The 17,127-nt window shown below is 40.7% G+C and overlaps 1 protein-coding gene across 1 annotated transcript in view; it reads right to left on the bottom strand.

Annotated features, from left to right (window-relative positions):
- The window catches only part of FRAS1 (Fraser extracellular matrix complex subunit 1), a 505,547-nt gene that overhangs the window by 142,756 nt on the left and 345,664 nt on the right, over window positions 1-17,127 (bottom strand). The window contains exons 23-28 of the mRNA XM_057725661.1: window positions 14,482-14,628; window positions 11,877-12,017; window positions 10,819-10,959; window positions 9,179-9,319; window positions 5,319-5,589; window positions 1,728-1,812 (exon numbers count right to left, since the gene is read on the bottom strand). Of these exons, the coding sequence (XP_057581644.1) occupies window positions 1,728-1,812; window positions 5,319-5,589; window positions 9,179-9,319; window positions 10,819-10,959; window positions 11,877-12,017; window positions 14,482-14,628 (926 nt within the window). The remainder of the gene's footprint in view (window positions 1-1,727; window positions 1,813-5,318; window positions 5,590-9,178; window positions 9,320-10,818; window positions 10,960-11,876; window positions 12,018-14,481; window positions 14,629-17,127) is intronic.

The following is a 17,127-nucleotide window of genomic DNA, read 5'->3' as shown; positions in this document are numbered from 1 at the left end:
AATAGCTATAAAGGATAGCTACTCCTCAGGATTCCCGAGTGAGAATTCAAAAGCTGTGATTCTATACATGGGAATGAACAGCCCCTCAGATTCTAAAAGAAGAGAGGTCAAAGGTGATGTCAAAATCCATAAATGGAAAAGATCAAGTTGATTCACATGAGAAAATCCCAGAGACGCTCAACCACACTGAAATATCACAGAAATGTAAAGAAACAAAAATAAGTTAAAATTCATTTCTCAAATTCCATTTTAAAAAAGTTAAAATAAGGAAAGTTTCTCATATAATAAATAAATAAAAATGTGCCTTCAACATCTACTCAATTAATTTGTGGAAAGCAAACAAAAATCAGGGAAGCACAGCGACTCATCATCTCAGATTAGGAAGTCACTTACCAAAACCTACCCAAGCCTTTTATTCACCTAATTAGAGTAACTATATTAGCACAAACAAAAAGAACAAAACAAAACATCTGCGTTTAAATACTGAGACACATCTAAGCGAGTAAGTCCAGAGACTTGGTAGCCCTCTGATCCATATTTACAGAGATCACACATTTTCACTTTAATTAAAACAAAATTCATACCCTTAGCCCAACCCTGAGGTCAAATTAATTTAGGATCAATTTCTAATCATTCCTCAACTTCAGGCATCACTGAAGTGAGAATGTCATCAAGAATCGTTGAGCTGGCCTGTGAATACCATTTGGCAGCCACTTATGGTTCAAGTCTATGTTACCCCACAGTCCGTGGTCTTTTCACTTTTGGACCAAAAATGTAAAAATAACAGTTTTAAAAACTATGACCTCATGTCTTCCTTGAACCAGGACTACCACATTGCAGAGATCTAACGTTTAGGTAGTCTGGTTCCCCCATGTGGATATCCCCGCCTCTTGCTGTTCACAACTTAAGAATATATTGCTCTTCCTCCTCTCTCTGCACATTTCAGCTGTTCAATCCTTTAAGCCCAGGTACTCAGAGCATCTTGCACTGTATATATTCAGGACACATAAGTACAACTTGATGGTGGTGAGTGATGAGACCAGAAGAGTCATCACACTGAATTTTATAGCATCTACCATGATTTCCTCAGACTTATGTTTGGCTGATAACCATCCTGGCACTTCATTTAACTAGATCCTTGATAAGATCCTCTAACTACTGCAAACTGAGTTAAATGCAGCTCAGCTACATGATACATAGGCAAAATAGGCAAACATAATTCCATATCCCTGAGAGAGAAATATTTAGACAAAACAAACTTATTCGCCTACAAATAGGAAAGTCTGAACAACTGGTACGGCTTCAAATTATCCTGAAGGGCTAGTATGAGATTCAGTAAAGTAACACACAATGTAATAGTCAAGAACACAGACTGTGTAACCAGATTTACTGGGCACAAATCTCGGCTCTCTGTTAGCTATATCGCCATAGACAAGTTACTGAACTTCTCTGGGACTTGGTTTCCTCATCTGTGAATTGGGGATAATAATACCTCACAGGGCTGGCATGAGGATTATATGAGAAACACAAGAGTACCATAGATGCAATAGTAACTGTTGTTGCTGTTATGACCCACAAGTACTAAAAATTACTCCAGTGACATTTCATGAGGAAATTGAGACATGATTAATTCAGCTCAGTCATTTTTGCTAAAACTACGGAAATCTTGATTTGTGCTTGAGAATCAGTAGGCATGTGAAATTATTAGTTGTGTCACATTTTCTTACCTGTGTTGAAAATGCATGTATATTGATCAGCCGTGGCTCAGAGAAAAACTGCTGGTCACTAATTTTCAGGGAAAAGTACCCTTTCCTAAAAGAAGTCCCCCAGAAAGGAATGAGAAAATACAATCATTAAATTGGTCTTTAGAAAGACAAGGATTAAAAATATTTTCAGGTTATGTGCATACGTGAATTTGGACCAAACCACTACAGTGATACACTATTCATACTGTAAACAGAAATGACCACATAAAGATTAACATAGTGAGATGCAAGTAAAATTACTGTATATTCTTTGAGCTCATAATAATATGACAATGTTTCTGTTTTTTTTATGTTTTCTATTTTTCTAAATAGAATCTACAAAAGGGCAAAAAAGTTGTTGGGCCAAGACAAATTAGTAATATATTGAAGGCTAATGGTTAAGTTGGAGAATAGAAAGGAATCTTTCACAATCTGACTAGTTCTCAATGATTTCCTCTTCCCTGCGAATCCTATTCTCAACCCCTGCCCCATTCATGCGAGTGGACGCCATTAATGTGTGTAATGTTTGTATTACATGACTCTATGGCCCACCCCTCTCTCCAGCCACACACATACATATTCAATGTGGACTGGACCACGGAAAGATGACTGATTATTCCCTGGAAGTTTGGAACTGCCCTGAGAGTGCCATTTGACTTTGGGGGAACCATAGTCTACCATGCTGATGAGAATGTAGAGCAAGCCTGTCTCTAGGAGGGAGATGAATGTAGCCCTTGGAGAAGAGAGGAAGAACTGAGTCCTGCTTTCCATTTCTGGTTCTAACTCCTGGGCTTGTCCTGGTAGCCCAGCTGTCCTTGATGTGTTTGAGATCTGAGCCATACCTACAGTGTTATAACAAGCCTTACAATTTTGCTTAATCTAGTTCAAGCTGACTTCCATTACTTGCAACCAAAGAGTCCTAATTAGTAGAACAAAATAAGACTCACTCTTTGGTGTGGTTTTTACTCCCTGTAAAAGAGTGTTGTTTCAGCAGCTTCAGAGACTACTAGGGGGGAAGGTAGGAGTTGCCCGCCTTCAAAGATCAGAATTCACTTCTGGCTTGTAAAATGTGTGATTAATACATTACAGAAGGTTTTGAATTCTGGTCTACTATAGGGACCATTGTTTTAAAGGCTCTTTAAAAGGCATTCATGGAGCTAACTACTGATATATGAAAGAATGTGGATGGATCTCAAAAGCATTATGGCAAAAGCCAGAAATAAAAGATTATATACTGCATGTGTCCATTCATATGATATTTCAGAAAAGGCAAAACAATAAGAGTGAAAAACAGGTCAGTATTTGCCAGGGCCTGGGGGGAAGGCAGTGCCTGTAAAAATGAGATGGAGGCGGGTGACAAAACTGTTTCACATCTTGCTTGTGGTCCCAAGACTGTAAGACTATATATATTTGTTAACACTCATAGAACAGTACAATTTAAAATGGGGAATTTTACTGGGTGCAAATTATATCTCAATAAAACTGATTTTTTTTAAAAGAAAGAATTCTTGTCTTCCCTCTCATTCCATCCTCCTTTTCATTTTCTGTCCCATTGAAATCCTGTCTCTTTCCACTCCCACCTCCAGACTTCAAGAGAATGCAGGTTTTGGAAATAGCAGAATGCAGAAAGAAAGCTGGTTACTCCCAACCGACTGGGGAAAAATGATTTTGGTGGCATTGAGGTTCCAATAACTGTGTGCAGCCTCTCAGCAACGCCAGCTTATCAGGGCCAGTAGGACTGTATTTCCAAGTCCTCCTGCACTCCATAGGGGCATTCCACCCCAAAGGAAGCCAACCCTAAAGAATCACACTGGGCATTTTCATGGGGATAAACCACCACAAGCCCACGTGGCGAGCTGCCCCTTTTGTTTTTGTATCATTCAGAGACTTATATAATTTCCTTTTTCCATGAGTTTCTACCAATCTTCTTTTACTAGTCCTCTCATTCTTTTTTAAAAATTTTGAGATTAAAAAAAAAATCCAATGTTAAAATGGGTACTAAAAGATAAAAAGAGTACTGAAAGAAATCCCTGCAAAGTAGTTGCCACTCTTCGTCCCATTTAGGAGTGCAAAGCTGACTCCGGAAAGAAACAGGTGGTGAAAGATTAAAGAGGTTAAATAGACAAGAGGCTTAACTTTGGTTGTCTGTGGAGCTTTTATGCACTTTACACACTTTTCACAAGTGACTTTGAGACATATGACTACAGATGCGGAGCCATGTATGTGTGTGTCTGTCTGTGTGTGATGCAAACACATAAGAACTATACTCGAAAAAAATGAATGAAGAAAGAGCACGAATCTGAAGACTGATTCTATGGCATCAGACGCCAGAGTTTTAAGCTCCGTTTCTGGAGCAATGTTTTCTTATGCAATCATCTTTTGCCCCCGCAAGATGGAAGCATGCCCTTTAATCCTAGTATTATTAAAGAGGCAGAAAGCCATGGGGTGTGGAATCAGAGAGCCTTGGGCTGGAGTCTCAGCTCTGCGCTCAGGCTGTGAGGCTTGGGAAAGATTCCTTATACGCTCAAGGCCTCAGTTTCTCTATCCGTAGCCTGGGAACATAAATACACACAACTCACATAAAGTGCGTAACACAATGGCTGGGTCATAGTTAGCACTCAGTAAATATCAGCTGTTCTTACTCCTTCCGGTAAGATGGGTCTTTTGAGGTTACTGGCATCACTGGCTCTGAACTTCAATAGGGAACATGCGATCTACTTTTCTCCCCACTTATCTCTTAGCCCAAACCTTGAACATTTTTTTAAAAGATCTCAAATTTACTGGTGACAGTAGAAGATATTGACTGTGTCCTCTGTCACTGTTTCATGGGTTTCAGCTCCCTGCTTACACATATAGTCCAGTCTGAATGATCTGTGCTAATGAAGCAGAGCAGGGTGAAGGATAATCCAAGAGGCTAATCTTTGGGGTGCATTCCCTAATTTCTGTTTAGTACATTTACCCTGCTAATTATACAGCTCTATTTGCTTGGGTTAACATTAACACTCAACTGCATTCCTGAAGCACATGTCAGCTGGGATGGGGAAGACAGCCAGAAGTGTGCTAAGCATCAGAAGAAAACTGGATCAGGCTTAAAAATTAACCACAATTAGTCCCATAAAGTGGATAATAACAAGTTAACTGTGACTCTCAGTTTCCTTCCAACTCTGAAACTCTAGGAACCAGACAACACCTTGAAAAGTAGGCACTCCATCTTCCAGCCACTCCCTCCTCTCGGTGTACTACCCTGATGCTGAAGAAGCAGCTGCAGCTTCTGGGTATGTAAGCAATTTTGTTTCTCCTGGGCCAAAAAACTGGGTCATTGTACTAGGAAATTTCCCGCCACGTCAGAGAATTACCCACAATTATGTGATAAAATGAAAATGCCTCTAACAGAAGCACTCTGTCTGAGCAATTGCAGTGAAGTGATGATAGGCAGCTGACAGCATTTGGTGTTTTTAAAGGCTCGCTCTTCCCCAGAAGAGAAGGGAGAGCTATGGAGAAGGGGAGGGTGGGGTGGGGTGCAGACCACGGATGGAGAGGAGGGAGGAGGAAGACAGCAGAACGCTGGGTCACCTGGGCTTTTCTTTGCTGTGCACAAAACGCACTTTTTTCTCCTCCACATCTTTCCAGCTAAAGTGGCCAGCCTTGTCGAGCTGAACCTCTTTTCCGTTCCTTGAGAGCACGAGCTGACCGTTGGTGGGAGCGCTCACCACATGGAACAGGAGGTCTTCGACCGTGCCATCCTGGTCCTGAACATTCAGGAGGAAAAAATCCAGTGGCTTCATGGAACCAATTGCAAGGGTGAGGGAACCATTCACATGAAAACTAGGGGTGTGTATTTTGCCTGGAAAACATATGAGTCCACAGGTTAGGCTTGGTACAGTCACTAATTAGGTTAGCATTATTATTTTTTCAAAGAAATGGACTTGTAATGTTCATTCAGAGCTACAAAGATGAAACTCTAGGTTATCGTATTCCATAAGCCTCCTTCTAATCCAGTGGTTCTCATCCTGGAAGCACATGAGAATAACATAGGTTCTCAATGTTAAAAAACACTTGATACATGATAAAGCATTGTATCAAACACTTTAACAATGATAAAACTTCTGGAAGAAAATATAGCAGAAAATCTTTGTGATCTTCAATTAGGCAATGCTTTCTTAAATATGACACAAAAAGCACAAGTGACAAAAGAAAAAAATAGATATACTGGATATCATTAATATTAGAAGCTTTTGTGTTACAAAGGACACTGGCAAGAAAGTGGAAAGACAATCCACAGAATAGGAGAAAATATTTGCAAATTACGTATCTGAAAAGGGGCTTGTATCCCTTTTGTATCCAGAATATATAAAGAATTCTTACAATTCAATAAATGACAAATAACCCAATTTAAAAATAGGCAAAGAATTTGAATGGGCATTTCTCCAAAGAAGATACACAAAAGGCCAACAGGCACATACAAAGGTGCTCAACATCATCAGTCATTGGGGAAATTTGAATCAAAAACCACAAGATGACATCAATCCACACCTACTAGGAAGGACAATAAAAAGTACTCCTGAGGATGTGGAAAAACTAGAAATCTCATATATTGCTGGTGGGAATGTAAAATGGTACAGCTGCTTGGGTGAAAGACAGTCTAGTCTGGCAGTTCCTCAAGCAATTAAACATAGAGCTACCATATGATCCAGCAATGCCGCTCCTAGGCACATACCCAAGAGTACTGAAAGCATATGTCCATACGAAAACTGATACACGAATGTTCATAGCAGTGTTATTCCTAATAGCCAAAAGTGGAAATAATCAAAATAAGCAAACATAAATTGATGAATGAATAAGTAAAATGTGGTATATGCACACAATGGAGTATTACTCAATCATAAGAAGAAAGACGTACTGATACACATCTTTCTTGGAGAAACTATATCATGGAGAAACCTTGAAAATATAATACCAACTTGAAGAAGCCAGACGAAAAAGGCTACATATTGTGTGATTCCATTTATGTGAAATATCTAGGGTAGACAAATCCACAGAGACAGAAAGTAGATCAGTGGTTGCCAAGGGCTAAGGCAACAGGGCAGTAGAGAGAGACTACTAATGGTTATTGGATTTATTTTTAGGGTGACTTAAATGACCTGAAATTAGATAGTGATGATCGTTTCATAACATTATGGATATGCTAAAAACTCATTGTATACTTTCAAGGGTGAATTCTATGGTATATGAATTATATCTCAATAATAATAACAATAAAGAATCACATAGGGATCTTTTTTTTTTCTTTCGATCTTTATTGGAGTATAATAGCTTTACACTGTAGTGCCAGTTTCCACTGTACAATAAAGTGAATCAGCTGTATTTATACATATATTCCCATATCCCCTCCCTCTTGAGCCTCCTTCCCACCCTCCCTATCCCACTCCTGTAGGTCATCACCAATCATCGAGTTGATCTCCTCGTGTTATGCAGTTTCCCACTAGCTATCTATTTTATATTTGGTAGTGTATACATGTCAATACTATTCTTTGTCCCAGCTTCTCCTTCCCCTCCTTCCCACATCCTCAAGTCTGTTCTCTACATCTGTGTCTTTATTCTTCCTCTGCCACTGAGTTCATCAGTACCATTTTTTTAGATTCCATATATATGTGTTAACATACAGTATTTGTTTTTCTCTTTCTGGCGTACTTCACTCTGTATGACAGACTCTAGGTCCATCCACCTCACTACAAATAACTCAATTTCATTCCTTTTCATGGCTGAGTAATATTACATTGTATATATGGACCACATCTTTTTTTATCCATTCATCTGTTGATGGACATTTAGGTTGCTTCCATGTCCTGGCTATTGTAAATAATGCTGCAATGAACATTGTGATACATGTTTTTTTTGAATTATGGTTTTCTCCAGGTATATGCCCAGTAGTGGGATTGCTGGGTCATACGATAGTTCTATTTTTATATTTTTTGCAGAATCTCCATATTGTTTTCCATAGTGACTGTATCACTTTACAGTCCCACAAACAGTGCAGGAAGGTTCCACATAGGGATCTTTTAAAACAGTACTGATAGGCTCCACCACCAGAGATTCTGACTTCGATGTTCTAGGGTGGGACCTCTGTGATTTTTCAAGCTCCCCAGGTAATAATAATGGGCTGCCACATTTAAGAACCACAGTCCTATCCTAATACATCTGCCATATTTGACCATCAGACCCACCAAGGGCAAGAAAAGAGGCAAGTGTCTGATGCCATTTGCAAGAATGACACCAGTTAACCTATAGTGAAGTAGGATTATCAGTGGCTTCCGCTCAGAATTCATGTGAAATATATACACATTGTTTTAAAAATTTACGATCTCTGTCCATAGGAAACATCTGAGGGATGACTTAGGATTTCTGACCTTGATATGGAATTCACCCTATCTCCTGCAAGTTGTTTTGCCTGGACTTTAATTGGTAGTGTTTCCTTTTACAAGTAGGTCAAACAGGGCAGTTTAGGAATGCCAAGTTTCAGGGGACTACTTCTAATGTAAGATCACTCTAATCAAAGTTGAATTCATTTTCACAAGTTGATTTGTATTACATCCCAAGTGCAGTAAGCTAACTCTCAAGTATTGTACTTGGGGTTTCCAGAAGGCTCCCAATGAAATAAGCCAAATATATTTTTTCCCCATGGGAAGTTTTAATATCATTAGAGGTCAGAAATATAGAGATGAAAAATATGATTGACTGCAGCTGATAAAACACGATTCATGTTATTGATGAAGGACACTCAGAAGCCAAGAAATGCTCAGCTATAACTTCCAGTCCTCATTCACCTGTAAAAGTTTTGGCGTTCAAAATTAAGCCTGAATTTAAACTTGCTTCTCTTTGTTGTTTAAGGTAAAGTGTCCATTGATGTGTTTGGATAAGACTAGCTCCATTCCTTAAGATGTTACCTAATTCTTAGTGGCAAATGGAGGGGCTTGAAATCCATCCACTTCCAACACGTGACCCTAATGGGGCAGGCTCCTCAAACTATTCATTAACTATTTTTCATTTATCTCCAGTGTGTGCACAAAGGATGCATCATTGCACCCTGGCATAATTAGCTCTACATGTTTATATAAATATAATAAATTATATCTGTAAATATAATTTCCTGTAGTTCAGGAACACAACTAAGTTTTATGCCAAATTTCTGATCTGATAGCTGTGACTTTTAAAGCACAGGGGCTTCTTTTTCCCTTCCAAAGATCTTAGAAGTTGAATTTTCCCAATTTTCCATGTTCTATAAACAGTCCCTTATTCCATAGCAGCACCAGGGGTTTTTCCAGAATGGGAAGCCTGCATTTTATATCTCATGAACCAACTGTATCTGTAAACTCAACCCCTGAGTGGAGAAATTACAGGGGACTTCACCAGACCATTGGAGGGGAAGCACTTACCAGCACATGTTTCATTAGAGGAGTGGTCAGAAAAGCCGGGAAGACAGTTGGAAACACAAAGGCCACTTTTCAGAAAGAACCCATGGTCACAGAGGTGACACCGGTCTCTGCGGCTGCACTGCAAACAGCCCCGAGGGCAGGCTATTGAAGACAGGACACACCGAATGAGGCATGACAAAGGCACAGGCACCCAGAGAGGGCCACCAGTGACAAAGAGATGAAGTGTGAGAGCACAGCTACATATGACCCCCACCCCCCCCAAACTGTAGCAAAAGAGAATTCCAACAGTTTCCTGCAGAATTTCATAGAGAGCTGGTCCACCCTGGAAAGGAAAGTGAACAGAGAGGAGCACCCTTGCTTTACACACTATGACCTGAACATGGTGCACGTAAGTGGACGGTTTAAAAAGTTAACAACACTGACTTGTAAGGGAAGCAGTCTGTAGTGATGAAGAGGATAAGTCCTGCGGGCATACCATCCCTCTTTCGCTACTTAACGGCTGTCGAATTTGGGCAAGTTCTTTTAACAGTCTGTGGTGCCATTTTCACACCTTAAAAATGGGGATAGTAGTAGCACCTAGTACAATGACTGTTGGTTGGATTACATGTGCTGTATATAATGTGAAGTGCCTAGAACAGCATAGGGCACACGAAAGGTCTCAAATGTACTACGATCACTGCTATTCTTATTTTTATTATTATAAATGCTTGGGGAGAGCAAGCTATTTAAAAGACCATAGATTATTTCTTTGAATCAAGTTAATAATCTTCCATAAATCAAGTGTTTATTGCCTAATTATTCTGTTTCTTCAGTTGAGGTGCTCTTATAGACAGGTGGCACAGGATAGTTTAAAGGGCCCTGAATTAGAGTCAGAAAGTTTGAGTTTAATATCTGACTTTATGTTGCCCTGGTTAATACTCTTAAGCCTCTTTTTTTTCCACGTTTAAAACAGGATTCATAGTGTCTGCCATATTTTACCATCTCGTTGTGAATGTTAAATGAGATAATGCAGATGAAGGAAATTTGGGGAAATCTAAAATGCCATGCCTGGGTAGTGGTAATGTTATGAAATATCACGTACTCTTTAAAGTGGGGCACACAGCACCAAGTCTGAATAGAAATGATGAGAACAAACTGAGGAAGCTCTTGTGAACAACTCGATGGACAAGTAGATTAAAACTTTGGGTTTACCTTTAGTTTAATAATAAAAGTTCAATGCGTCTCACTAAATTGTCTCCAGAAATCTTACTCCTCAAGGATACAATGGCACTCTCAGGGTCACTGGTAATTTAGTCTACACACTGAAAATCCTGGGCCTTTATCAATAGGGCTGACCCATTCTTAATGGACATCTCACCTTAGTTCAATATAAGCTTTACATTCCATGAAGTGTTGGCTTTGTTTTCATACAGACCTTTAGGGACAATATTGATTTGTGCAAGAGAATTATTGGCCTGCACTTGCATATTCTATTTAGCCAGCCATTGGCAGATGTGCACCATCAATAACTCAGGCCAAACTTCCCGGGTTTTCATTCTGCTCCTAATTCAGATTCTCCTTGGTTACGTGAGAATCAGCACACCTGACTTCCTTGCTGCCCTCACTTCTTTCCAGAGAATGCAGCACAGCCTCCAAGTTACCTGTGCATTTGCGGTTTGCATGGTCTGCAAAGTACCCCTTCCCACATTCCTGCACACACTGGGCTTCCACGAGAAGAAATGGCCCTTCACAGCGGGTGCACTCACGAGGACCTTGGCACTGGAGACAATGGCTGTCACAGCCTGGAAGACACAAGTCAAGTCCACAGGAATGGGTATGGCTTTCCAAGGGGCTCCTGACCCTCACGATGAGGCAATGCAACCTGGTGTGCTGAGCGAAGCAGTAGACTGGGAGTCAAGGAGCCAGGCTTCCACTTGTGACTGCTGTGCTTACCAGCTGGGTGACTTAGAACTGGTCACTCCACGTCTCTGGGCCTCAGCGTTCTCTCCTATAAAATGGAGTGAACACACGGCCCCACCCAGCTCCTTGGATAAGGTCAAATTACATAATGAAAAATACTATGCAAGCTATAAACGGATATCAGCCATTATCATTATTATTAACTAATCCTTGGCTCTCTGCACTGCTTCGCTGAAGGGTCAATCTTTCCTGACTAACCCGGTCAGTTATCAGAGTATCACCCAAGGATGTTCCCAGAAATGCTGCCCGTGCACTTTTGCTGGGCATTTCAGGGTGTGAAGATTTTGCAGTGTTAAATGGAGGCTGAAGGGGGCACTGAGTCAGAGAAAGGCAATGGTTAGATATACGGTATTGGGAGGGTTGTGGGAGGCTGATGGGGGAATTATATGGTCTTTCCATGTGCTCAAATGAACAGAGTGCACAGACCTCACCATCTGAAGCACAGGACTGTTCAATTTTTAAGGAAATCCAAAACTAATGGTCAAAACATACCTGTTTATGTGACCATATACCCCCAAGATTCCCATGTGGATTTCAAATTTATCAAATGTTATACTGGGGCATGGGGGAAGGAAAGAGGGGACCTTTGCATTATAACAAAGAAAGACTCTTAGGAAAGAAAACCAGAAATTGGATAAAAAGTCAGAAAGAACATTTGTCACAGGCTCCTTCTCAGAACAGTAAAAATCAGAGGAGGTGGAAGCTTGGGTGAGCACAGAGCAGGGCTCCAGGCACTTACTCTTGCAGAGGCCCAGGTCCCGGTAAAATGACGGTGAGCATTGCTCCACGCAGGCCCCGTCCTGGAGAACGTAGCCATCCATGCACTGCAGGCAGTCCGTCCTCAGAGGCCCACTGCATGCATTGCAACTCCAATCACACTCTGGAAAGAAAGTACCCTCGATCAGCTTCCTTTCCGACTACCCTCAGTCCCAGAGACTAATTTATGTGGACACTGTCTGCAGCTGCACGAGGTAAAGTGAGGACAACATAAGAGATGTCAGATAAGTGAGCTCTAACGAGGCTCTGCTTGTAGTAGCGTGAACACCTCTCTGAGGTTGAGTGTTTCCTAATTATGTTAGACACGGCACGTACAAGGCTCTCCACGCTCCTGCAGAGCCTGCCTGTCAGTGGAGCGGCGGGTGAGCCAGAGCAACTGGATCTTACTCCACACAAGCCCCAGGGTCCTTTCTCCCCAGGGTCCTTTCTCCCCAAGCCACGGTATCTCCATGCAGGCCTGCTCCAGGGAGTGGCCAGTTTGTTTCCACAAACCTAATCCGACCTCTTCCAAATGCAAATAGGTAAAGGATGTCAGAGACTCAATGAAGAATGCATCTGCTCTCTCCACTGACACCAGCCACGTGACTCTCTCCCTTCCCCAAATCAGGCATTGACCAGCACAACAGAAAGACCCAATGACGTTACAGTTAAAAGGGGTGTAAAAGAACTATCCAGAAAGAAAGGGGTTCCTGAAATAGATCTCATTTAGAGCAGAGCTGACTCCTTTTCTTGTTCATTCACTAAACAAGCACTGATGGGATGTGCAGCCCTGAACCAGGGTATAGAGGGTATAGACCATGCCTTCAAGGAGCTTATGTTCTAGTGGATCCCAGCCTTCAATGTGCACCCAAGTAATTCAGGGGGGTTGTTAGAAGTACAGATTATCAGGTTCAATATCAGAACTACAGAGTCAGTCTCAGGGAGTGGGGCGCAGAAAGACATGGTGCTGCGGCTACTGTTGGTGTTATTGTGGTTATTCTAGTTGTTGTTGCTGTTGTTTTTGATGGCGCGGCAATTTGGATGTAGTCAGAAAATGCATTTCTAACTGGTAAGGTAAGTCCTTCATGCATGGAAGATGGGACAAGATAGCAAGGTTAAGTACTTGTTTTTGAAGTCAGGTAAATCTGTATTCAAGTCATAGCTTTGTCACTTTTTATCTGCATGTCTTACACACCTTCCTTAAGCTTTTTGAGCCTCGGTTTCCTTACCTGTAAAACAGGGATAAGCATAGCACCTATTTCATATGGCTGCTGTGAAGATTAAATGGAATAACAAGTTTAAGGAACACAGAACAGTGCCTGGCACACAGCAGTTTAATAAATGTTTGCTGCTGAACTGGTTTCCTTGGAGAATGCATCTCCACTCAATGCTGCCTCACCCCACCATCCCTCTCCTCTAAGAAGCTGGAGAAACCTCTCATTAGTCACCTCTCTCTCTTCTTTGATGCAATATTTCTAAGCCCCAAAGAAGCAGGTACATGTGCAAGACAGTACATGTGCTTCCAAGAAGATTTATAAAGTTAATCTCACTCATTTACTTGACTGAATCAATCCTGAGGGAAAATGACTAAAACAGAGCCTTGGAAACTGCCAGCATAGTTATGAAATCATTTACAAAAGGGAGGATTTGTGATAATCTTGTTTTTCACCGCAGCTGACAACCACTAGTTAGAGGCGAAAGACTAGAAAAGGTTCTGTGGTCTTGAGAACAGCAGACCACCTAAGTTAACAACCAAGTAGAATTTCTTGGAATGCAAACTATGCAATTTTGCAAAACCTAAAAGCATCCCAAGTTTACTTGACAGATGTTTGAGCTCCATATCTGAGCCCTAGCTTCTCTGGCAGAATCGGAAAGGCCCGGGGGTGAGGGGGCAGGGAGGTGGGGGTGGGGAACGCGGGATGGAGGAATGAAGGGGAATGGAAAAGGAGCAAGGAAAATCCATCCTTTAATTCTGTCTTTCCCCTTGCAGAAAAAGTGCTGCCACTTGAAGGCCATAAGCTCTTAATAATTCTAAACACTGGAGAACAAGGTAACAGGTACTCGGTTTTTGACAATGCTTGCTTATAAACTCCTGGAGGACAGGGACAGTGTCTTCATTCACTGAATTATGTTAAGCAGAGATGAAGAAATCAGACACAACTCCTGTCCTTATTAAGCTTAGAGCCTGGCAATCTAGAGTTGTAAATGCAAATACCTACAGGGCCCAGGAAGGCAATGTAAATCCTTGCATAGGCCTGGTGTGATAGAACAGGGAATGGTGGGGACTGTGGCAACCTTAGCAGATCATGTTCCACCCAATGGAGATGAAGGCTACTCATCTCCAACCTGCTGCTGCCTCTGGTCTAGTTACTAACACCTGACACAAAATCTAGTACACGGTAGGTACTCTAAAATATTTGCTTAATAAATAAATTAATGAATACATACAGACACACATAGTGACTTCTTGCTATCATCAGAGAAAGTCTAAACATTGGATGACAGTATTTTCCCAATGAGGGGGGCGGAGTTCTCTAGTAAAGGGGCATGGCCAAGAAAAGACTTGTGCAATTCTGGAAAAGCTTTACCTTTGCATGTCTTGGTGGAGAAGTCAAGATAGTACTGTGGGGCACAGCTCTCATGCTGACAGTCTCCAAAGAGCAGGACCTTGTTTGGATCTCGGCAGGAGGTACAGCTGGCCTGCGAATCACAGCTTCTACAATGCGTGTCACATGCTGAGAAGATAGGAAAAGAAAATGACCAGATGATTACAATTTCAAATACTGAAGCACTGATCAAACCTAGACAGATGCTGTGAAGGAACAGAGCCTCGCTCCAACCCGTTTTTTAATAACGGCTCAGAACCCTCCCCTGCGATCAACAGAAACAGAAAAAATGTTAGTCTTATTTTCCAAAATCAAAAAGGGTGATCTTATTTTCCAGAGAAGATAAATTATAAACCCAAGAACAGAAATCCCACATCCAAACTGCCCTGTGACTCAGCAACAGAATTAATTTATACTTATTCCAAGATCTCTGGAATAATAGTCCAGAGTGTCACTGGAACCTTGCTTCTTAAGGAATCAAGCCCCCTACAGTTCATGATGCAGATTCAGACTTTTGTGTGATACCAAGCTTAAAATTAGGCATCAACTTATTCAGGAGCTCAGGAAGTCCCATATTTAAGATACGAAGGACTTTAAGGTGACCTGGTCTACTGACTTGCCCAGTTGTAATTCTTAGCAGCCACTTAATTTAGGCATTCAAGGATGATCCCCAAATCTGGTCATGTTTCCATCTCCCTCTGATTTAACAATTAGCGTTTCTCCAGTTGTTCATGCTTGAAACCTTAGAGTCTATCCTGGCACCTCCCTTTCTTCACTCCTAATCCAATTACTTACTGAATCTTATTTGTTTGAACTCTCCTATATAATTCTCAGAACTTTTTGCTCTTCTCTGTATCCACAAATGCCAATACATCCAAGCCATCATCATCTCCTGCTGGACCACTTGTATTCTATTTTGACTCCCTTGTATTCTATTTCCCATGTATCTATAAGAGCGATTTTTTAATTCATACTTCTCAGGTGTCAGAGGACACTTTCATCTGTGAACCCATATCTTTCTTCAGTCTAGGAAAAATTCCAGCCATCATTTCTGTAAATATTGCTCCTCCATCATTCCCTCCATTCTTTCTACCTAGAAATCATAATATACATATTTGAATCCTCTCAATATAATCTCCAAGTCTCTTGTCTTGTCTTTAACCCTTACTCAGTCTTCAGTTTCTTCTTCAAGAAGCCATTCCCTGACTCTCCAGTCTAGAATAGGTCTCCCAAGTATAACTGTTCTTATACCTTTCATTCATGCCATACATAATAATGTTCATTTCAGCAATTATTTACCATCTGTATCCTTTACAGCTGTAAGCTTCATGAAAGCAAAGACTAGGTTTCTTTTGTTCCTTGCAATAGTCCCTAGCGCCTAGCTGGTTACCTATAATTTTGTTGGCGTTCAATAAATACTTGCAACATAAATGAAAGAAGCCAGATATTGTAATTAGATATACTCAAGCACTAGCATCTCTGCCTCACTCTAAAATTTTCTCTCAGTATGTGTCAGAGGAAAAGTCCAGAGCGTGATCATGTGAGTTTTAGTGCTAAAGGATATCAAAGTGTGTGGCACAGTGCAGAAAAATGACCTCCCTCTAAAATAAAAAGAAACTCCTTTTGCTTCACCTACAAGAAAAGCCACTGATACAAAATATTTGTTCGACTATGTAGGCTTGTAATTAAAGGTCCTAGGAAAATTCTAGACTGGATTTTCAATCAGTTTGAGAATAATTAGAAAAAAATATTTTAATTGTTAGAAACTTATATGAGACTAAACTTTCATCCTTCCGGGAGGCAGGATTTCTACACATGTTGTATCTTAATTTTGCCAGAGGGTTTGACAAAAATCCCAAAGATAAACTTGTGAATACAAAAATGAAGTAGGGGTCTAGCCGCTGTAAATGGATTTGAAGATGGCTGAAACACATACTCGAAAAGTTGTCAGTAAATCTTTGTAATTGGTAATGAATGTCTTTAGCAGAGTATTATGATGAAGTCTTAATATTTTACTTGGCCAATATTTTTATTAATGACTTCAATAAAAACAGACATTATGCTAATGATATTTAAATATGCCCCATACACTTACATAGGATACACACATAGTTAAGTTTCACCAGCTGAAAGAAAAACTCAGACTTACTTTTTAGTGCATTGTAGCAATAAACTAAAAGTAATCAGATGAAATGAGTGAAACTGTGAGTAAAGTCCTGCATTTATGTTCTATAACCAATTGTACAGAGGGAAAAGAAAGGTCTGTTTAGACAGCAGTATTATAAAAAAAGATCTAAGAATCTTAGTTGATTAAAAGCTACTAAAAGTTGATATGATTACTACAGAAACTAACACAATCTTCAGCTGAAGAGCCTTCATGTAACTTCAGTGTCAGCTGGACCCCCTGCTGGACATGGAGCTGCAAAAACGAGGCCGCTGTGCAGGCAGCTGAGAGTTTCTTCCATGTCCTTGAATCCATCTATGAAGTCTCTCATTCCCAAAGCATAACTCAGCCCCTTCACTGACATCCAAAAGAAACGCGTTCCTGCTGAGCATTTGGAAATGTTGAAAGACTATATGGAGGATTTGAAGAGATGCAGTGGTGTCACACTAAGAAGCAGGGGCTTC

This window comes from Hippopotamus amphibius, chromosome 3, assembly GCF_030028045.1.
Source record: "Hippopotamus amphibius kiboko isolate mHipAmp2 chromosome 3, mHipAmp2.hap2, whole genome shotgun sequence".
Taxonomy (NCBI): Eukaryota; Metazoa; Chordata; class Mammalia; order Artiodactyla; family Hippopotamidae; genus Hippopotamus; species Hippopotamus amphibius.
The sequence above is the reverse complement of the archived record's forward strand: the minus strand, read 5'-3'. Positions and strand labels throughout refer to the sequence as shown.